The sequence below is a fragment of the Xenopus laevis genome, chromosome 8L, assembly GCF_017654675.1.
Source record: "Xenopus laevis strain J_2021 chromosome 8L, Xenopus_laevis_v10.1, whole genome shotgun sequence".
Classification (NCBI taxonomy): domain Eukaryota; kingdom Metazoa; phylum Chordata; class Amphibia; order Anura; family Pipidae; genus Xenopus; species Xenopus laevis.
The window spans coordinates 5,453,808-5,478,101 of NC_054385.1; the positions used below are offsets into that span (position 1 = coordinate 5,453,808).

The window sequence follows — 24,294 nt, forward strand, 5'->3', positions numbered from 1 at the left end:
GGGCGTTTATGCGCTGCCTGTGAACCAATTGGGGTAAATTTGATGTAGGCGGTGTCATTGATGTATATGGGATGGTGGTCTGCTGGTATGAACTAGACAATTGCTATAATAAGAAAATAGGGGATGACACTATCCCTTTAAGAACAGTGGGATCTGCCATACTACTACACCGCAACATAATTAAAGTTATTCTACAAAAATACACACTGTTACTCAATATTTTGGAAATAGAAAAAGGGACAAAAAGATTTGCAGCAATGGTTTTTGACCACGCCCATTTTTGTGGCCACACCCTTTAATTACGATGTTCATTTAACAAAATTTGGCAGATAATGAAACACATTTCTGTGGGGTTTTTTTTCGTTATTACAGTTTTGCTAACGAAGATGAATTGCCTTAAAGCTGCAAGTCACAGTTTCCCCCAAGAGACCTGTTTTTCTTAAATTGTTACAATTGTTTCTTTGCTTATCTTTCATAGTTACAATTGTTTCTTTGCTTATCTTAAATTGTTACAATTGTTTCTTTGCTTATCTTTCATAGTTACAATGGGTTCTTTGCTTATCTTTCATAGTTACAATTGTTTCTTTGCTCATCTTTCATAGTTACAATTGTTTCTTTGCTTATCTTGTATTTTTACAATTGTTTCTTTGATTATCTTTCATAGTTACAATTGTTTCTTTGCTCATCTTTCATAGTTACAATTGTTTCTTTGCTTATCTTAAATTGTTACAATTGTTTCTTTGATTATCTTTAATAGTTACAATTGTTTCTTTGCTTATCTTTCATAGTTACAATTGTTTCTTTGCTCATCTTTCATAGTTACAATTGTTTCTTTGCTTATCTTTCATAGTTACAATTGTTTCTTTGCTTATCTTGTATTTTTACAATTGTTTCTTTGATTATCTTTAATAGTTACAAATGTTTCTTTGATTATCTTGTATATTTACAATTGTATCTTTGCTTAGCTTAAATTGTTACAAATCTATCTAAGTGCACCTGCCACATATCCTGGTCTCTGCCAAAAGCCAATTAAGTTAGAAACTTTGTATCTTTTGCTGGCTGTTCAGTGCAGGGGATAAAAGATAAAGTCGGGACATTTTGGTGACTGTGGGTTGAGCTGTCAAAATTGGGACTGTCACATGAAAAAAGGGACAGTTGGGAGGTATGAAAATACAAATTAATTTTGGGTAAAATATCTCTATAACTTCCCTGATCCAGGTATAGTGCTGGTTCTAACTTCTGGGAATTTTGGGAGAGGAGATGAAAGAATGGAAATGGCCACATAGTGTCATTGTGCCTTTAAACTGTCATTTTCCCCATATTCTCGGGAGTATCTACAATGTAAATATTTTATATTCCTTTACGTCAGGACTATTTGTCGACCGGCTCGTGACTTCAGGACGTTGGGGGGGATGAAAACCCATTTCCACTCTCCCAGATAAAAATATCAGCCGCTTCCGTCTGCTGAAAATATTGGTCATGGCACCGACTTCGCCTCCAAAAATATAAAAATTATTATTAACTCTTCTCGCAGCGGCCGATTGAGTTTCCATCGTCCATTAGATCAGCACAGTGAGCTGGAAGCAACTCCCCCTCCGGAGAACAGGGGGGAATAAAAAGGATGTTTTCATAGATAAAATCCAATTTAGCAGATTTGTATAATCCCGGCCTGTGAGCACATCCTGCTCCTGCCAACAAAGAAACTCTCTCTCCTGATTTGGGTCGCGCTTGTTTATTTTCAAGTGAAACGTCTCTCACGCAATGTGTCTGCCGACGTCACAATGGGTTTCTAAATGCGCTGCTCCCGAGTGCCCCTTACCCAACGCTCTCTCCTGTGCTCCGGCCGGACTATTTTGGGAACATCCTTCTCTAAAAGAAACTCCTGATCATTTTTGCTTCCGACTGGAGTGTTTTTATTTGCACAGGAACATCCTGCTTATGGGACCAGCCGACCAAAATAGCCCTTTCCTAAATCAAGTGAATCCAGGTGGGCGGTTTCCCAGCTAAATTGGGCTACTAATTTAAAGGCCAGGCAGGGTTTGAAAGTAAGACTACAATACCCAGCATGCAATGGGGTTGACTTGTATAGAAGTTGGGAGTTACCAAACTCTGTACCCCAGTCTCCCATAGGGTTGCCACCTTTACTCAAAAAGATTACCGGCCAGTGGGGGGCGGGCACAAAAAAGGGGCGGTCCGTTACATAAAAGGGGGTGGAGCTGCGCGACGTGCCACAAAAGGGGCGGAGCAACATCGCAGAGATGTCCACAGCGCTGGAAAAAAGGTACGTTCTGTGCGAATTGGGGGCAGGCCAGGGGCTTTTTTTAAAGGGTATTACAAATTACCGGCAACTGCATTGCCGGTAAATTTGTAATACCGGCCCCAGCCTTGGCAGGTGTTTTACCGGCTAGGCCGGTAAAATCCCTGCCGGGTGGAAACTCTAGTCTCCCATCACTCAAGCATTCTCACTTTTTCCAGTGACTTTCCTCAATTTCAGCTCATTTTAGGGCAAAAATCTGCTGGCCATGGCCACCAAAATGAGGTTGACTTGTTTTATCAATATGTATTGAAATTGTATTTGTATTAGGCCTTATGGGCCCCTATACCTCCTGGGCCTAGGGTTGCCACCTGGTCAGTATTTTACCGGCCTGGCCAGTAAAAAGGATGGTTGATCCCAATGTTATTAATAGGGAAAAAATATAAATATATAGGAAGGCCGGTATTTTTTTCCAGAAAAGGTGGCAACCCTACCTGGGCCCCTCTCTGCAGTTACGGCCCCTGGTGACGGGCGAATCTGTCCCATTTTGCTTTGTGTATTTATTAGCAAAACAGTGGAAAAGGCGTATTTTCACATATGTTCATTTATTTTTTAGACTTTTTTTTCACTGCGCAATATTGCGCCTCTTGGCTAGTTTTGGGCTGGTTTTGGCTGGTTTGGAAATTAGACCTGGAAACCCTGAATCACTCCCGGGCTCATTATAGGTGGAGGGGATTATTGTCTATCACAAGTGCCTGTACATTAATTTTCCCCCAAGTACCACCCATAAATTGAAGGCCTTTAAAGGGATTCTGTCATGGTTTTTATGATGTATTTTTTATTTCTAATTTACACTGCAAATAATTCACTGTACAATATAAAATGTCATTCCTGAACCAGCAAGTGTATTTAGTTGTAATATTGGTGTGTCGGTGCATCTCAGGTCATTTTGCCTGGTCATGTGATTTCAGAAAGAGCCAGCACTTTAGGATGGAACTGCTTTCTGGCAGGCTGTTGTTTCTCCTACTCAATGTAACTGAATGTGTCTCAGTGGGACCTGGATTTTATTATTGAGTGCTGTTAGATCTGTTCTCTTGAGTTAGGGAGCTGCTATCTGGTTACCTTCCCATTATTCTGTTGTTAGGCTGCTGGGGGGGAAAGGGAGGGGGTGATATCACTTCAACTTGCAGTACAGCAGTAAAGAGTGACTGAAGTTTATCAGAGCACAAGTCACATGACTGGAGACAGCCGGGAAATTGACAATATGACTAGCCCCATGTCAGATTTCAAAATGAAATATAAAAAAATCTGTTTGCTCTTTTGAGAAATGGATTTCAGTGCAGCATTCTGCTGGAGCAACGCTATTAACTGATGTGTTTTGAAAAAAAAAACAATTTTTTTTTTGCAATGATAGTATCCCTTTAAGTACTGTCAGAGCCCGAGATCCCTATGATGAAAGCCTTCCGAGTCCCAGTGTTTGACTTTGCTTTACGGAGTTATTAGATATCCATCTCGTTCCGCCAGGCACAGACAATGTTCTACATATGTTCAACATTTCCCCTTTGGAAACGAGCAAAAGCCACAGCCGTTTAGGGTGACATTCCCTCCCCCTCACTTCCCCAAAAAAATAATCTGCCCCATCGGAATGGAAGTTGATTGCCGTTCTGTGTTGGGTCTCAAGTGCCGGCAAGGTCTCCAGTAGCCAAAGTGACTGCAGCCGGGCAATAACACAAATCATGTGCACACGCGGCCGACATGGTGAAGGTCACAGCTCATTAGTGATGAGCCCAGACGTGCGGTGAAGGTGCAAGAGAGAAGGAGACCACTCAGTTGGGATTTAGGTGTTGCCTGATTTACTCCAAGCAATGCCTTGCCTCTCATCTAATACCCATACTCTTACTGGGAATTTACATCATATTTTGTTCACTGCTCTTACATGGAAACACCAAAAAAACAAAACAAATCCATGAATTGATGTTGCCATTGTTCCAGGTGCCCCAGGGTTCTTATGTAACTTGGGCATCAGTAGAATAATAGAGGTCATTGTGCCAAATGGGTATTTTGGGCATCTGATGGATTAAGATTTGTTGTGCCCTCCAGGTACTATTTTCTTTATAATTTGGAATCATTTGTGACACAGATGGGAGTTACTCAGGACAAGGGGTTCAGCTATAGAAAAAGGCCTTGTGATTGTTGGGGGGCCCCATATATCTTCATGGAAAATTCCCCTGACCAATGGCACCACTTTATTTCATATTTCTCCACCTACAACTTTCTCACTACTGGAAACATCTAGAAACTTCCCTGACACCAATGTGTGCCCCCACCCCTCACCTGCCCGAGGTACAAAGTCCTCTGCACTTTACTGCATGTGATCGTATCACGGGGCAGGTCCAACAATCGCATGCTCCGCCCACCTCCCGTCTTGTTTCAGAAATGTTTTGTTGAGTAACATTCACTTACACGTGTCACAAATATGAAAGGGAAATTGCCGATTGGTCGACATGGCGCTGAACAATAATTACGTAGAGCCTCATTCTTATACTAAATGAACTGTCAAATGTTACTGTGTCCAGAGAGGAATCCTTCAGCATCAATATATGGAGAAGTTGCCATATTGGCCGACTCAGCAATGAAACAATATGGCACCTCCTCCTCCCATATGTATAAATACAAATATACAGAGAAGGAATGTTCTGGGCACACAATAAGCTATACCCTCATACTGTACTGTCTAAGGGAATCAATATGGCACCTCCTCCCATATGTATAAATACAAATATACAGAGAAGGAATGTTCTGGGCACACAATAAGCTATATCCTCATACTGTATTGTCTAAGAGAATCAATATGGCACCTCCCTCCTCCCATATGTATAAATACAAATATACAGAGAAGGAATGTTCTGGGCACACAATAAGCTATACCCTCATACTGTACTGTCTAAGGGAATCAATATGGCACCTCCTCCTCCCATATGTATAAATACAAATATACAGAGAAGGAATGTTCTGGGCACACAATAAGCTATACCCTCATACTGTACTGTCTAAGGGAATCAATATGGCACCTCCTCCCATATGTATAAATACAAATATACAGAGAAGGAATGTTGTGGGCACACAATAAGCTATACCCTCATACTGTACTGTCTAAGGGAACCAATATGGCACCTCCTCCCATATGTATAAATACAAATATACAGAGAAGGAATGTTCTGGGCACACAATAAGCTATACTCTCATACTGTACTGTCTAAGGGAATCAATATGGCACCTCCTCCCATATGTATAAATACAAATATACAGAGAAGGAATGTTCTGGGCACACAATAAGCTATACCCTCATACTGTACTGTCTAAGGGAATCAATATGGCACCTCCTCCTCCCATATGTATAAATACAAATATACAGAGAAGGAATGTTCTGGGCACACAATAAGCTATACCCTCATACTGTACTGTCTAAGGGAATCAATATGGCACCTCCCTCCTCCCTATATACAACTATACAGAATAAAGGGGGACATACCGTATCCAGCAGTCCAACTGGTCGTACATCTGAGAGTATCGGCACATGTACGGCCACCTGAAGACAAAGAAAAATGTCAGCAAACCAAATCACACAGAACTTTATAGTGAAAGATAAAACATGGAGTCAATGGGTAAATAGTTTCACAATGAGGAAATCTTAAGACCAAACTGAAGTTAAGGGAGGGGAAGCTATAACATGGTGCACCAGAAGTGATGGCAGCTCAGTTAAGACCAACGACCCACTTTACAGGGGGGTGTGGGTACAAGTGGGGACCCCAATCTGCAGTGGTATGGGCACAATAGCAGCCAGTTGGTTAAGCTCATGTGGTACTAGAAAGGGGGGTCGATTGTTACTCTCGGTGTGACGACAGCCAGTACGCCCCGCTGTAACATTTTCCAGATGTGGGAGACAGAAGCAGACTTGTTCTGCGCTCCCTGGAAGCTGAGATTGCCCGGAGATAATTTGGAATTCCTGAACGTTGGCCAAAGTCTGCCTATAGAGCTCTGAAAGGAGCAGGACATGTTAATGCAGAGGGGAGTCTGCGCGTCCGAACCCCCCAAAAGTAGAGAGACATTAAACGGTATGAGAAGGGAGACAACTCATTATTATGCATAAACTCCAACCAATCATACGTGTACCTTCCAACCATAGAGCTCTCGTATCTACCGCCAAGATCAAATGTCCGGCAAAAAGCTTTAAGAAGGGGATGGAAACTCAAAAAATAATTGTGACTAAGGAGGGGAAATTCAATTTCAATATATTGTAAACATTTGCCTCCTTTGAAGAGAAGGATTCTGGGTCATTCCGGTCGGGGTGCGAGTGAACAGGACAGAGCATGGAATTTAATTCCGTCATTCCGACGCATTATTTCATGGCATGGAAACTTGTATCTGTCCGTCTGGGAATGATACAAACGTGGCCTAGAAACAAACGTTCCCTAAATTATTCACTTTATTGCTACAGGTATTGGACCTATTATCCGGAATCATCGGGACCTGGGGCTTTCCGTATAATGGGTCTTTCCGTAATTTGGATCTTCATACCTTAAGTCTACTAGAAAATCATATAAACATTAAATAAACCCAATAGGCTGGTTTTGCTTCCAATAAGGATTAATTATATCTTAGTTGGGATCAACTACAAGCAACTGTTTTCTTACTACAGAGAAAAAGGAAATCATTTTTAAAATTTTGGATTATTTGATTATAATCGAGTCTATGGAAGACGGCCTTTCCGTAATTCGGAACTTTCTGGATAACGGGTTTCCGGATAACGGATCCCATGCCTGTACTACCATCTCTCCCCTCTGTCTGTAAGAGGAGGGCACTAAAACTAAGCTCGGGTCCTAGGTCCATCAGTAAGGAGTTCCTATGTTCTCCCTGAACACGAAGGCTGAGAACCTGCACAAATATCCAACTACACATGTTTCCACCACTCTGTAGGAATTGTGGGTAAGTGGTATGCAAATATGATGTTTGATATTTGCATACCACAACTCTCAATGATGGAGAGAAACCTCTTTGTGCTTGTGGAAAGGCTGATTCTCATCCAAACTGGAAACACAAATCATTACACAACATCTTCTCTGCACCCAGTAACCCCTATAGTTGCTCTTTCCCAGCATGCTCAGCGGAAACGTTACGTTTTCAGACAAGCAAATGTTCCGTTCCCAAAACGTTGCCGACCCCCGCCTTCCATAAACAGGAGTTCATGATGGAATAAGGATGTTGGGAAGGTTTAAAACCCCATGCGTGTGATTGATGTTAAGGATTGGAACAGGTAGGCTTCCCTTCCATCCATGACCAACGCCAAGTACCGTGGATGATTGATGGGGCGTTTGTGGCTGCGAAACACATGACCGCAATATTTGTCTCGCCGCTCCCATTCACACCTAGCTTGCGCCTGTTTTCAAGAGTCGGAATTAGCAGTGCAGAGAACAGAAAGGGCCAGACAGGTACTGCTTTCAAGCCATCGAACGTTTGTAAGGACTGTATATTGGAAAGTTGATGAGAAAAAAAAGCCAAAAAAAAAAAGTTGGGTTTGATTCTCCCATCAATACAAATGTCATGGAGCTGCCTGGCTAAGGATTCTGGGATTTACCACATAATCAGCAGCATTGAAAATGGTCTTTGTCTATTATGGCTGATTGGAGCTGGGCATTAGTGCTTAGTGTTTGCCCATTTACACCCGTGGCTCTATACAAATGGACTGCACTTACAGGGAATGGTTCTTATCTCGGCACGACCTTTTCTGTCTTATCTTTTACTTTCGGTTCCTATGAAACAGATTTGTTGTGGAGCTCACGGACTTCACACCCTCGATGCTTCCCCTCCTACTCTTCTGCGCCGCGTGCAGGACCAGACACGTATGGATTAGTAAAGCTCCAATTCACCAATTAGTCCTACTTTCTGCCACAACAGTGTTTGCTCAGACTCCGCTTAGTAACTGTTTACTTATATGTACTCAAGATGGGGCTGTAGCCCAGGCGCCACTGCCATCGATCTGCACTGCTGTCTACACCAATTACCGGCTCTACCTCTGCCCCATGTCACCAGCTCTTTGTCAAGTCACCTTTTCTACCTCGATCCTTAAGCACCAGTTGTCCCTCTACCTGTCACCAGCTCTACCCAAGTTACTATCACTCCCTCTCCATCAAGTCACCAGCTCTACCTCATGTCACCAGCTCTACCTCTAACTCATGCCACCCGTTCTACTTCTACCTCATGTCACCAGCTCTACCTCAGCCACCAGCTCTACCTCATGCCACCTGTTCAAACTCAACCTCATGCCACCTTCTCAACCTCATGTCACCAGCTCTACCTCATGTCACCAGCTCTACCTCATGTCACCAGCTCTACCTCATGTCACCAGCTCTACCTCTACCTCATGCCACCAGCTCTACCTCGTGTCACCACCTCTACCTCATGCCACCAGCTCCACCTCATGCCACCAGCTCCACCTTGTCACCAGCTCTACCTCATGTCACCAGCTGTACCTCATGCCACCTGTTCAAACTCAACCTCATGCCACCTTCTCAACCTCATGTCACTGGCTCTACCTCATGTCACCAGCTCTACCTCATGTCACCAGCTGTACCTCTACCTCATTTCCCAGCTCTACCTCATGCCACCAGCTCTACCTCATGCCACCAGCTCCACCTCTACCTCATGCCACCAGCTCCACCTCTACTTCATGCCACCAGCTCTACCCCATGCCACCAGCTCTACCTCATGCCACCAGCTCTACCTCATGCCACCAGCTCCACCTCTACCTCATGCCACCAGCTCCACCTCTACTTCATGCCACCAGCTCTACCCCATGCCACCAGCTCTACCTCATGCCACCAGCTCTACCTCATAGAAAAATTCCAGTGGCATTCCACTGAATGCTGAAAGAGTTTAAAATGTATTCACCCCAAAGAATACAGAAAAAGGCAACGTTTCGGACCACTCGGGCCCTTTATCAACCATTGTTGTTGTACCAGCTGTACCTCATGTCACTAGCTCTAACTCCACCTCAAGTCACCTTTCCCAAAATCGAAACTGTCCCTTTACCACAAATCACCAGTCCTTCCTCTGCCCAAAATTGTCAGAGCTGTATCTTTCCCCCCCAGACACCCAAGTCACCAGAATGGACCACACTCTATTTAGTACATTTTACATACTGCGCATTCACAAGTCGCCAATGGAACAGAACCTCCCCTTCAGCTGCACTGCTGGTTTAGCCACAAACATCCAGAGGCCAAGCACCCGTGAGATGGCACCTATATATGTATATGTATATATATATCTACCCACAGTCACTTCCCTCTCTGTACCTTGAATCACTTGTTCTCATTCTACCTGAAATCACTTGCAACTCTCATTGGGATATTTCCTTACAGACAATTTACAGTCACTAATCACGTTACAGGCAGCCCGTGAGCCCCGCGCATTTCCACTTACAACCATGAAACTGTATAAGGGATAATATACAGACCCGTAACAGAGCCCAGGCATGACTTTCGTTTTTCAGCAAAACAAGTGCAGCACCAGGCGAAATACTCGTGTGCAAAGGGACCCTCAGAAACATGTGGCTACGGGACTCGGGGTGAGGCATGAGGGTGCCGGGCCGCTATAGGATACTGACTTGGTGCAGGTAAGGGTTAACTACTCACTAAATGAATTGGTACAAGTGAAAGCCGCCCCTTGCGTCACTCAGCTCTCGCTGCAGCGGTTAATAATTCATTAATGAGAGCAGATTGTTATTATGTCTGTGGCTTAATTAAAGAGGCTCGCGGAACTGCATTTTAAGCAGACATGTCATTTTCCAATGGACACGGGTAACTTACAAAAGTAACGACATCCCGGCAACATGAGACTCCGCTTTTCTCTCTCCGCGATGACAGCGGCACCCGCACCTAAATATTTAATCCCCACCATGAAATATTCAGCAGTACAGAACCGAGATACTATTTCTTGGGGTGGGCTCCTTTTCACTTTTTATTTTCTATTTGGGGGGGGGCGAAACCCAAATTTGCCAAGAGCTTCAGGCACGGGGTCGACATAGCAAATGGGGGGGGTCGCTGTTTTTAAGCGATGCTGGGAAAGAATGTCAGCCTTGTGTTCCTCCAGAATAAAGAGCCGGCCCTGGGAATTGCTCTGGGACACACACGGGACAAGAGTGAAGTCGTTCAGAAAACAAAGGAGATTTATGGTCCTCGCTGTCTTGGACAAACCGATTCTTAGTTCAACAGGCACAAAAGTGACCGACCATCCATCACTATCTATGTCTATGGCCATTCCCCCTGCCCAATATTATCCATCAAACCATTACCATTTAACTTGGTGCCAAACTGCAAATTACTTCTTCCTCTTAAACCATTTCTCATTCTGCTCTCATCTTCTATGTCACCCCCTAATACAAATAAGGAATGTTCTGGGCACACAATAAGCTATACCCTCATACTGTACTGTCTAAGGGAATCAATATGGCACCTCCCTCCTCCCATATGTATAAATACAAATACACAGAGAAGGAATGTTCTGGGCACACAATAAGCTATACCCTCATACTGTACTGTCTAAGGGAATCAATATGGCACCTCCCTCCTCCCATATGTATAAATACAAATACACAGAGAAGGAATGTTCTGGGCACACAATAAGCTATACCCTCATACTGTACTGTCTAAGGGAATCAATATGGCACCTCCCTCCTCCCATATGTATAAATACAAATATACAGAGAAGGAATGTTCTGGGCACACAATAAGCTATACCATCATACTGTACTGTCTAAGGGAATCAATATGGCACCTCCCTCCTCCCATATGTATAAATACAAATATACAGAGAAGGAATGTTCTGGGCACACAATAAGCTATACCCTCATACTGTACTGTCTAAGGGAATCAATATGGCACCTCCCTCCTCCCATAAGTTTAAATACAAATATACAGAGAAGGAATGTTCTGGGCACACAATAAGCTATACCCTCATACTGTACTGTCTAAGGGAATCAATATTGAACACTGACCTCTTTGGGACAAATAAATGGACATACATAAAGCACATTATCAGAATGGGGCGGCTTTTGCAAGGACAGGCTACATTTTAAATTATATCATTTTGCTTTCTAACCAAAAGAAACGTCTTACTGTTCAAGGAGAATGGCAGCCTGCAGTTTTAAATATGCACCAACCCATCATTCTTTCCATCCCAACACCCCCTGAAAGGAAGAAGAAAAATGGTGCTTCGCTGAAAACCCCCCTTGGAAGAAAACTATTTAAAGGCACAATTTCTGCTTGTCTGATTTCGTAGAAAAGGTGTCAGTCACCCGCATTTACCCTATTAAACATGCCAGCGCCATAGTTCAGAGCCATTGGTGCCATTTTAATCGGGACGGGCAGTTTTTCACCCGAAAGCAGAAAGCGGAGTGACAGGCCGTTAGGATCGGCTTCGCTCCGGGGAAAAAAGGGGAGACGAGAGAATAACAGGGAGATAACGACCCAGAAATCTCTGATCCTATTCTGGGCAAGACAATCGGCCCAGGACAAAATTTATAGGGCATTGTGGGAAAATGACAGCTCCGGAATTCCTTCGGCCAATCACATTGTTTCGACTGGAGGAACTTTATGTAGCATGGCCGAATTCCTTCCAGGCCGAGATAAATATATATATATATAAATAAATAAATGAAAACAACAGCAAAAAAGGAAGGGAGACAAAGGTCTTTATGGATCTGTCTATATATCGGCACTAAAACTTTCATCTCTTCCCAAGTGTGGCATTTCCCAGACAAACGACCCCGGCGGTGCCAAGTCAGGAACGAGCAGGAGAGAGACAAGCGGAGCCTTGTATTTAACTGCACTAACTGCCCGAGCCCCAGCAGAATGAGAAGCGTCCTGTAGCCAAACTGGAATTTATCGTAGGGTTTTGCAGTGGATTCATTGGTAAGAAAAGCAATGAATGTAGTTATCAGAGCGTGGACACGATCATATACACATAGCTGAGATTCTAGCTGTATCTGTATAACAGAGCATTCTATCCCAGTGGCTGCACAGATCCTATCTGATCCCCATTGTAAGCAGCAGTCCTGTCCTGCTTTATGGCAGCTGAGATTCTAGCTATCTGTATAACAGAACATTCTGTCCCAGTGGCTGCACAGATCCTATCTGATCCCCATTGTAAGCAGCAGTCCTGTCCTGCTTTATGGCAGCTGAGATTCTAGCTATCTGTATAACAGAACATTCTATCCCAGTGGCTGCACAGATCCTATCTGATCCCCATTGTAAGCAGCAGTCCTGTCCTGCTTTATGGCAGCTGAGATTCTAGCTATCTGTATAACAGAACATTCTGTCCCAGTGGCTGCACAGATCCTATCTGATCCCCATTGTAAGCAGCAGTCCTGTCCTGCTTTATGGCAGCTGAGATTCTAGCTATCTGTATAACAGAACATTCTGTCCCAGTGGCTGCACAGATCCTATCTGATCCCCATTGTAAGCAGCAGTCCTGCCCTGTAAGAGTTAACATACAAGGCTGACACAACACGAACCACACCAAGTAGAAAAAGCAGGAGCCAGATGTTAAAAGTTAAAAAAAAATTACATTTTATTTTCCATAATTTAAAAGCAAGGGCCTGACGCGTTTCGTGTCTGCTAGGGACACTTAGTCCTATCCTGAGACACGGTACCGCACTTTTAACTGGATCACTTCACTACACAAACACACAAGTGACGGTGACTATTTTTTTTCAAAAATGTGAGTAAATAAGTTTCTCCCAAAGGAAAGGGACCAAAAGTCGTGAGAACATTGGAGTAGAGTGAAATCAGGAGAATGAGTAGGGCATTCGGGGTAAATAAGAGACAGAGACGATCGAGAGCGATTCCCACCCACCAGCACCCGTTTGTTACAATCTCTTGTTCCCTCCTGTCACACTTTCCCTTTTCACAACTAATAAAGATTCAAAAAGCTAAAAATGTCATTGGGCCGAAGGGAGTTTTTGCAGAGGCCGGAGACGGAAATATCAAGGCTTTTAACCCTATCCGCCCCCTACGTGCCAGCGACACACAAAATAAAAGTCACGAGCCAAAGGGGTGGGGAACTTAAAATGTTCATAGAAAAAAAAGATAGAATAGTTACAGCTCCATGCACCATGAATACAGAGAGTTAAATATATATTTGCCATAACACAGGGACAGGAAAATGTGTGCAAAGGAGCTTACACTCTAAATACTACAACCATACTGGATTCACTCTGTGCAGAGTAATAAGAACTGGTTCTGAATTAATGATGAACCTCAGTTAATAATGTCATTTTTTGGAGGGGGAAAGCCCACCCTAAACTGGAAAGAGATTAATATATAAATGCTCTGAACATTTCCAGGCATGTATGGCTGCATTTTTATTAAAGGAAGTGGGATATGGCCAGTGGGTGGGGCTTAAGTAGTGTGGAGGTGGGGCCAATCAAACAAAATGGTGCTCTACGTAGTCCCTACTTTAGATGGAATTTTCGGCTAAATTTCCATGGGGAGTAGAGCTGTGCAAAAAAGCAATTGAATGAGCTATGGGGATCCTAAGTTACCCCATCCCAATTTGATGTTTCCATGGGATTTTTAAAGCAGGGTAATGGTGCAAACATCATGTTGGCCGGATCCTCTTAACCAATCAATGGTTTTTGGAATGATCCATGCACCAATATTGAGTTCAATGGATTCTCTGGGGGAGAGTGAGCGGCCAATAAGAACTGGTTCTGTATTATGAACCTCAGTTAATAATGTCATTTTTTGGGGGGGGGGTCCTTTTTTGGAGGGGGGAAGCCCACCCTAAACTGGAAAGAGATTAATATATAAATGCTCTGAACATTTCCAGGCATGTATGGCTGCATTTTTATTAAAGGAAGTGGGATATGGCCAGTGGGTGGGGCTTAAGTAGTGTGGAGGTGTGGCCAATCAAACAAAATGGCGCTCTACGTAGTCCCTACTGGAATTTTCGGCTTAATTTCCATGGGGAGTAGAGCTGTGCAAAAAAAGCAACTTAATGAGCTATGGGGATCCTAAGCTATCCCATCCCAATGTGATGTTTTCATGGGATCCTCTCACCCAATCAATGGCTCCACAGGTTTTTGGGATGATCCATGCACCAATATTGAGTTCAGTGGATTCTCTGGGGGACACTGTGGCCTTTTCCCTCTATAGTAAGTGGCTGCAGCGAATGCAGTGGGGTTAATGCGCTGTAATGCACATATTCTATACAGACATAATATATAATTTATAATATAATACTATATGATATAATAACACGCTATTATCTCCATGGGGAAAAAATTAACTCATGCAGATGAGAAGCCGCCGAATGGCTATTTTCACGCCGAGGCCCCATAAATCGTGCCGCACAGGTTGTATTTCTGAAGCCCCCGACGTTCCCACAGCAGATTGGGGAGGGTGGGGGAGGGGCTGAAAGGGATGTGAATGTATTGCTGGTTTTATGACCGGGGACAGCTGAGGTTGTACAATGGCACATGAAAGGATTGCGGGATTATTAGGCACTTGCAACACTAGAGAAGCGGAAGAGACTGGAGGGTCAGCACAGCCAAGGGCCACAGTCTGCGCAGCCATTTTCAAGTTTAATCTCTGGTGTTCATTGACAAACAGTTCAATAAATAGGCACTAAACCCATTGAAGGTGATAGAGTAATAACCCCCTGAATTAGCAGCTTGGTCACATGGCCTTCCCAAAGGTTTTTTTTTTGTTTCATTTCAGACAGGTTTTCAGTTCAACCCCAAAGGCTTCCAGCTTTAGAGGCAACTGTCATATAAGCCGCGATAATCACTGCAAATCCTTGTCACTAATGAGCACTAATTAAGGGGCAGTTACATTCTCCAGCTAATCTGTGCTTAGTACAAAAGAATAGGTGCCATGTTTTATTTTATTTCTCTCTGTACAGACTATGAGCAAACTTAGGGGCTGTTCCTGCTGAATTGTGCTTAGTACAGGGAATACCTATGCTGCCATAGTTTTATGGGATCTCTCTGTACAGACTATGAGCAAATTTAGGGGACTGTTCCTGCTGAATTGTGCTTAGTACAGGGAATACCTATGCTGCCATAGTTTTATGGGATCTCTCTGTACAGACTATGAGCAAATTTAGGGGACTGTTCCTGCTGAATTGTGCTTAGTACAGGGAATACCTATGTTGCCATAGTTTTATGTGATCTCTCTTTACAGACTATGAGCAAACTTAGGGGGCTGTTCCTGCTGAATTGTGCTTAGTACAGGGAATACCTATGCTGCCATAGTTTTATGGGATCTCTCTGTACAGACTATGAGCAAACTTAGGGGACTGTTCCTGCTGAATTGTGCTTAGTACAGGGGAATACCTATGCTGCCATAGTTTTATGGGATCTCTCTGTACAGACTATGAGCAAACTTAGGGACTGTTCCTGCTGAATTGTGCTTAGTACAGGGAATACCTATGCTGCCATAGTTTTATGGGATCTCTCTGTACAGACTATGAGCAAACTTAGGGGACTGTTCCTGCTGAATTGTGCTTAGTACAGGGAATACCTATGCTGCCATAGTTTTATGGGATCTCTCTGTACAGACTATGAGCAAGCTTAGGGGCTGTTCCTGCTGAATTGTGCTTAGTACAGGGAATACCTATGCTGCCATAGTTTTATGGGATCTCTCTGTACAGACTATGAGCAAACTTAGGGGACTGTTCCTGCTGAATTGTGCTTAGTACAGGGAATACCTATGCTGCCATAGTTTTATGGGATCTCTCTGTACAGACTATGAGCAAACTTAGGGGACTGTTCCTGCTGAATTGTGCTTAGTACAGGGAATACCTATGCTGCCATAGTTTTATGGGATCTCTCTGTACAGACTATGAGCAAGCTTAGGGGCTGTTCCTGCTGAATTGTGCTTAGTACAGGGAATACCTATGCTGCATTAGTTCTATGGGATCTCTCTGTACAGACTATGAGCAAACGTAGGGGCTGTTCCTGCTGAATTGTGCTTAGTATTCATGAGCATTAACACACCATCACTATCCAATTTGGCAATTTGTAAGGATTAATGCTTTTCCGCAAGCGTTTGTACAATGACACATGCACATAGGGGTGTGAGTGTGTGCGTTTGTGTCAACACGGGTCACAATGATACTCTTGCACCACATCACGAGTAAACAGAGTCTTTCTATGGTCAATGGGGAAGACATTGTGTCGTTATATAATGTGGATCGATCTGTCGCTGCAACGGCGCAGTATGAAAAGGCTGTATAATAAGTTAATGATTAACCCCCGAGATAATGTATCACAGCTCCTCTGCGTGCGAATACACACACACACACCTACGCGTCTGCTCTCCCAGGAGAGATGGAGTTCTGCAGGCACTCTGTGTGCATCAGACAAGGAAGTAAAAGGTTTACTGTGACATCATTATTTCCTGTTTGTAAATTCTATTTCCTATCTCTTTGAATCTGATACATTTGGACAATAAATCGAAACCGCCGCTGAGATTCGGACGCTACCCCCGGCCTGAGCCATAATCATAACCTTTTTTTTTGGGTGACGTATTTGGCGTCGGGTTCCGAAAAGGGCAAATCATCTTTAAAACATGGGAACACCTGCCTGCGCCCCGGCCCGCGCCTTTACATGCATATACGTATAGATCTCCTAACCCCCTCTGATTAAAGAGACGGTAATTCAAGCCAGAGCAGCTGCAATCTAAAGCCAGACTCGCATTATAAAAGGATTTTTTTTTTAAAAAAAAAAAATAGGGGTTTAACATATGGATTTGTTTTTCCAACACAAGACAGACAGACGGACCGAGGGAGGGAGGGAGAGGCAGATATGTTGATAGAATGGGATCAGTAACTCAGCTGTTAATGGTTTCTCCACTCCCCGATGAGGCTTCTAGGGGAACAATTTAAAGGTGTACTTCCCCTTTAAATTTTGTCTTTTGAGACAATTTTCAATCGGTCGTTATTTTTTATAGTTTCCGTTTTTGCTCAGCCAGCAGTTATCTGGTTGCTAGGGGCCAAATTACCTTAGCAACCAGAATTAGGGATGGACCAAATCCAGGATTCGGTTCAGGCCGAATCCAAGTGCACAAGAAAGTAAAAAATGTTTTTAACTGCTCGCTGAGCGTGAGGTTCTCTTTAACCCTTCCGAGCCATCATTTGCATATGCAAATTAGGCTTCAGATTCAGTTCGGTATACGGCCCGATATTGTTTTTACAAAGATTCCGGGATTCGTCGGAATCCCAAAATAGTGGATTCGGTGGTTTGAATAAGATACAAGTATGGGACCTGTTATCCAGAATGCTCGGGACCTGGGGTTTTCCAGATAATGGATCTTTCCGTAATTTGGGTCTTCATGCCTTAAGTCTACTAGAAAGTCATGTAAACGTTAAATAAACCCAATAGGCTGGTTTTGCTTCCAATAAGGATTAATTATATCTTAGTTGGGAGAAAATACAAGCTACTGTTTTATTATTACACAGAAAAAGGAAATCATTTTAAAAAATTTGGATTATTTGGATAAAATGGAGTCTATGGGAGACATTCCGTAATTCGGAGCTTTCTGGATATCGTGTTTCCGGATAAGGGATCCTATACCTGTATATGAATAGGAGAGGACAAAATAAGTTATGAAAAGTAACAATAAGCATAAAATGATAGCCTCATGGAGCAACAGTTTTTTGGCTGTTGGGGTCAGCGACCCCCCCTCATTTGAAAGCAGGAAAGGCAAAAAATTTCAAAACGACAACAAATAAGTAATGAAGACCAATTGGAAAGTTGATATGGACTGAACATTCTATAAAATAACAAAAAGTTAACTTGAAGGTGAACCAGCCCTTTAATGATAGGCCTGGTTTCCTATAAATAATATGATAAGGGGGCTGACAAATATATCCCACCACCCACCTCTGACCCATTTTCCCCCAATAAACCGACAGTGATATAAAAAGGATCTGCTCCATTGCTCTATTGGAATTACTCAGGCAAGCAATATGGCAGCTCCGAAACCTAGACATTGAATGTAGTGTTTACCAGGCCAAACATAAATAATTCTCTAATAACAAGACACGAAACATCTTAAAGTAAAGATTTTCTGGCAGAGAACAAATAACGACGTGATCTCGTTAAGGATGAGGACATTTCCCCGTATGAGATCTCTAGTACAGAGAGTGCAGACAGAGCACCTATTAACATTAGGCTGATTATCAGTAATGGCTCATGTCTATGAATCATTCTGTCTGTCGCCTTCTACACCAGGAATCTCTAGCTGATGGGCATGAACGGCCTGGGTGCCGACAACTGGGACACAAACAGAAAGCTTGGAGGTGGTATTGCCCTGAAAATACCCAACGACCAAATATTTGGTCAAATGCCCAAAAACTGGATTAAGTTGCTTTCTAATAAGTATTGACCGTATTTGTCATTAGAGATGTCGCGAACTGTTCGCCGGCGAACTTGTTCGCGCGAACATCGGGTGTTCGCGCTCGCCGGAAGTTCGCGAACGTCGCGCGACGTTCGCCATTTTGGGTTCGCCATTGTTGGCGCTTTTTTTTGCCCTCTCACCCCAGACCAGCAGGTACATGGCAGCCAATCAGGAAGCTCTCCCCTGGACCACTCCCCTTCCCTATAAAAACCGAAGCCCTGCAGCGTTTTTTCACTCTGCCTGTGTGTGCTGAAGAGATAGTGTAGGGAGAGAGCTGCTGCCTGTTAGTGATTTCAGGGACAGTTGAAAGTTTGCTGGCTAGTAATCGTTTTGATACTGCTCTGTTATTGGAGGGACAGAAGTCTGCAGGGGTTTGAGGGACATTTAAGCTTAGGTAGCTTTGCTGGCTAGTAATCTACCTTCTACTGCAGTGCTCTGTATGTAGCTGCAGTGGGCAGCTGTCCTGCTTCTGATCTCATCTGCTGACTGCTGCAATAACAGTAGTCCTTGTAAGGACTGCTTTTATTTATTTTTTTGTTGTTTTACTACTACTACTACTACTACTACTATAAGAGCCCAGTGCTATTAGTCTAGCAGTGTTGGGGAGTGGGACTGGTGTGCTAATCTGCTGCTCCTAGTAGTTCAGCAGCACCAACTTTAATTTTTTTTTTTTAATATTCATTTTTTTTTTATTTTACTTTTTTTTATTTTACTACCGCTGTAGTAGTGTATAAGTTGACCTTTTAGGCATTATTTTGCCCTGTAGGCATTATTTGCACACTGTTTTCTTCAACCCGCCATCGAGCTGTGTGACCTTGTTCCCATTCTGTCTAAATATCCATAATATTACCGTCTCCAGAAAAAACACCGGAGTCACTTTTTTCAAGCAGCATTCATATATTTTACGTAATCCGTATCCACCGCTGTAGTAGTGTATACGTTGACCTTGTAGGCATTGTTTGCCCAGTTTTTTTGGCCACAGCCACTGAAGCACAGAGGCCAGAAAAAATATGCCATATAAATGCTGAAAATAGTCATTTTTTTGCCATACGTTGACTCAACGTATATGGCAAAAAATGACTATTTTCAGCATTTATGTGGCATATTTTTTCTGGCAACTGTGCTTCAGTGGCTGCAACCAAAAAAACTGGGCAAACAATGTCTACAAGGTCAACGTATGGCGAAAAATTACTATTTTCAGCATTTATATGGCATATTTTTTCTGGCAACTGTGCTTCAGTGGCTGCGTCCAAAAAACTGGGCAAACAATGTCTACAAGGTCAACGTATGGCGAAAAATGACTATTTTCAGCATTTATATGGCATATTTTTTCTGGCAACTGTGCTTCAGTGGCTGCGTCCAAAAAAACTGGGCAAACAATGCCTACAAGGTCAACGTATGGCAGTTGTTTAAAGAGAACAGTAGATTACTAGCCAGCAAAGCTACCTAAGCTAAAATGTCCCTCAAATCCCTGCAGACTTCTGTCCCTCCAATACAGAGCAGTATCAAGCAGATTACTAGCCAGCAAACTTACTATCATCTGTCCCTGAAATCACTAACAGCTCTCCCCCTACACTATCTCTTCCAAGCACACACAGGCAGATTTTTCAGATACATTTTTGCCCTTGATCCCCCTCTGGCATGCCACTGTCCAGGTCTCTGATGAAGTGCAGTGACACGAAACGCGTCAGACCTCATGGCGCAGGATTACACAGTTTGTTAAAATGTTAAATCTTCAATAAAACTAAAGTCTTTTACCAGCAATTTGAAGACTGAGCGATTCCTTGGGTGATCCGAAGAGTGCGTTGCCTAAAACTTCTTGTGTGTGCAACTTTGCGTTCTCCCTTAGCGACAGACTCAGGGCGGCTGCACCTGGGTCACAACGGAGTCCGGGTAAGATCTCACATTTCTAATCCTTTTGGGAATTGTATCCAGTGAACTAGCGAGGGGTCCGGGGCATGGTGCACCCGGACCAACGATCCTTAAGGGTGAGCTGGAATCGGCATTTTGAATGGAAACATGAAATAGTTTAATTTATAATGCCTTCCCGTATCTGTTGATTTACCATAGGACCCGTAGTGTGAATTATTTCTAAGATTCCAAAAAGTGACGCTGGAAAATTGTTTGGTGAAACAATGTCTACAAGGTCAACGTATGGCGAAAAATGACTATTTTCAGCATTTATATGGCATATTTTTTCTGGCAACTGTGCTTCAGTGGCTGCGTCCAAAAAAACTGGGCAAACAATGCCTACAAGGTCAACGTATGGCAGTTGTTTAAAGAGAACAGTAGATTACTAGCCAGCAAAGCTACCTAAGCTAAAATGTCCCTCAAATCCCTGCAGACTTCTGTCCCTCCAATACAGAGCAGTATCAAGCAGATTACTAGCCAGCAAACTTACTATCATCTGTCCCTGAAATCACTAACAGCTCTCCCCCTACACTATCTCTTCCAAGCACACACAGGCAGATTTTTCAGATACATTTTTGCCCTTGATCCCCCTCTGGCATGCCACTGTCCAGGTCGTTGCACCCTTTAAACAACTTTAAAATCATTTTTCTGGCCAGAAATGTCTTTTCTAGATGTTAAAGTTCGCCTTCCCATTGAAGTCTATGGGGTTCGCGAACCGTTCGCGAACCGCTCGCATTTTTGCGCAAGTTCGCGAATATGTTCGCGAACTTTTTTTCCGACGTTCGCTACATCCCTATTTGTCATGAAGAAAGGCCATCGGTTCCCCTACCAGGGAATCCACAGAGGGAAAGCTATAGACAAAGTCACTTATCATGACCAGAACCAAAAGCCAAGCCAAGGTTCAGTCTACTAAGATGCTCCTCAGAATCAATGCACTGAACTTTTTGAACATTAAGAAAGAATAAATAAGTCTCAAGCAGACCTGACCTTTCTCCAGGAGACCCATGGCTTGGGTGCTCCTGTCACTTTGGCCAACCACCCTAGTGAGGTTGAATACATAAAGAAATGTATGTATCTACTGCACAGAATATGCATTAGATAACATCTCCCCTCCCCACCTATATGGTGCACCATATCTATGATCCCTTCTGGACACGTGTACAAGGGCTGGTCCCATTCCTAGAGTACAGGTTAGTCAAACCTCCTGACTGGCCATATTTAGTGGGGACAGCCTCAAATCACGGGGATGGGGTTTATCAAAAAGTAGCAGGTTTGAGTGTATTTGGGCATGTCTAATCATGGGTAGGGACAAGACGAGATGGTGGGGACAAGAAAAGACAAGATGGTGGGGACATGACAAGATGAGACGGTGGGGACAGAACGAGACGGTGGGGACAGGAAGAGACGGTGGGGACAGGTCTAGATGGTGGGGACAAGACTATATGTTGAGAATAGGATGAGGCAGTGGGGACAGGACAAGACGGGACGGTGGGGACAATATGAGAAAAGAAAAGCCTGCAGGGACAGGACTGGACAAGACAGCAGTGGGGACAGAACAAGATGGTGGGGACAGGGCAAGGGGTTGGGAACAGGACAAGATGGTGAGGACAGGATGAGACAGTGGGGACAAGACAAGACAAGACAGTGGGGACAAGACAAGACAATGGGGCAGGACAAGACGAGATGGTGGTGACAGGCCCCAATTTCCCATTATATTTAGTTGCATTAGCATCTGCAGAGCAATATTTGTAAATAGGTGCCCACACTAATAGGAGTGATGTCTGTCTTCCCCCGAGATTAAAATCCCCACAACCTTCTATCCTACTCCCTGACTTGTGCTGCTGAAAAGCAGGGAAGAGGCGCTGACAAGTTGCAGTGAGGATTTCAGTAGTGTCTGGCCGGCCGCCTAGGATTCTAAGTCCCTTATCTCAGGATTCACGTCTCTGTTGGATAATGAATGGCGGGGGAGTCATTGCGAGGGGGAAACACAAAGTCATTGTGAAAGCACAGAGCCAAAAATCAGCCGGGAGAAGCAGAAAGCAGCAGCCCCAGAGGCTCATGTCACCGATAGGAAAGGTGTGAAGGGAGAGAGCAAAACGAGGGCAGATACAATCCCGACACCTTCAGCCACGGGAAGGGCAAGCGGCCACGGAACCAGGGACTGCGGAGGGGATTTTATATTTTGGAGGCCGTGAGATTCAGGAGGGAAATATATTTGGCAGGTGCAGCCAGTGAGGGAATGTTAAATAATAGAATAGTCATATGGCTGTTGTACTAATCTACAGATAGAAGGAACCCATCTCCCAAAACTCTGCCCTGCAGCATATGGACGGGTGCTCCGCTCACTAGTGATGGGCGAAAACATTTGCCTGGCACCAATTTGTGGCGAATTTCCACGTTTCAAGTCAATTTCAGATTGTTCTGAAAACGTTCGGATTGCTAGATTTTTCCGTGAAAACGTTCGATTTTAGTGAAACCGTTCAGATTGCTTGATTTTGCCGTGAAAACTTTCGAATTGCTCGATTTTTTGTGTGAAAACTTGGGGCAAATTGCGGGTTTTTTTGTGGAAACGTTCGAATTTCCCTATTTTTTCGGGGGGAAACGTTCGAACGTCACGATTTTTTTGTGAACTTTCCGATTTAGCGGGGTTTTTTTGCAAATTTTCCGCCATTTCACGAAATTTGCAGGAAATTCACAATTTTTTCGGCAAAACGGGAGAAATTCAACCATCACTAGTGCTCTCGTAATGTTTTATAGCTTTGTTTGCTCAGCTTTCTTGCCCACATTTTTTCCCGAAAGCGACACTTCTTTGTACAATCTAATTAATACTGTTGTTCTAAAGTAAAACGTCCCCTTTAATCCGGTGGCCACGTTACCCAATGCCCCACGGCCGACATTCTTCTTGCCATTTGCTCTGCATCAACCTTTCCGATTTAAATGCCACAGAAACAGATCTCTTAGGGGTGAGCGTGAACTATTCATGGAACCACGTTCTACGGTCCTGCGCCTCCGGGACCCCCCGCCTCCCTCCCGTCTGCAAATTCTTCTCTGTTTTTGCCTTTATATCCGCGACAAAGCTGCCATTTAAATGAGGCCGGGATTAAGGCAAATGCTGCTAATTGAAGGTGTGATTTTTGCTGCCGGGTGGTGGAGAGACTATGGGGATATTATACGGTCATTAACTCACGAGGCACAGTATGCCAGTGGCGCGGGTCACATGACAGTGCAGGCGGATTGGGGGGGCAGCGAGACGACGAGATTGTTGCCGCAACTAACGAGATGCCAAATAAAGACTCATTGTTTATCTGGCTGGGGCTTAAACAAGGCTTTGGGGGGTAGGGAGCCAATTCCAGGCCACTCAGCAGATTTCTATTCACTCTTGTGTTCCCATTTATTCAATCAGCGTTCTTAAGCAGACATTATAGGCATTTTTATTTCTAAATGACACTGTTTACACTGCAAATAATTCACTGTACAATATAAAATGTCATTCCTGAACCAGCAAGTGTATTTAGTTGTAATATTGGTGTGTAGGTGCATCTCAGCTCATTGTGCCTGGTCATGTGATTTCAGAAAGAGCCAGCACTTTAGGATGGAACTGCTTTCTGGCAGGCTGTTGTTTCTCCTACTCAATGGAACTGAATGTGTCTCAGTGGGACCTGGATTTTA

General features: G+C 43.7%; 1 protein-coding gene across 3 annotated transcripts in view; it reads right to left on the reverse strand.

Annotated features, from left to right (window-relative positions):
• rxra.L (retinoid X receptor alpha L homeolog) overlaps positions 1 to 24,294 on the reverse strand; it is a 112,722-nt gene that overhangs the window by 69,729 nt on the left and 18,699 nt on the right. For all 3 annotated transcript variants that reach the window (XM_018229492.2, XM_018229494.2, XM_018229493.2), the window contains exon 2: positions 5,787 to 5,843. In XM_018229492.2, the coding sequence (XP_018084981.1) occupies positions 5,787 to 5,843 (57 nt within the window). The remainder of the gene's footprint in view (positions 1 to 5,786; positions 5,844 to 24,294) is intronic.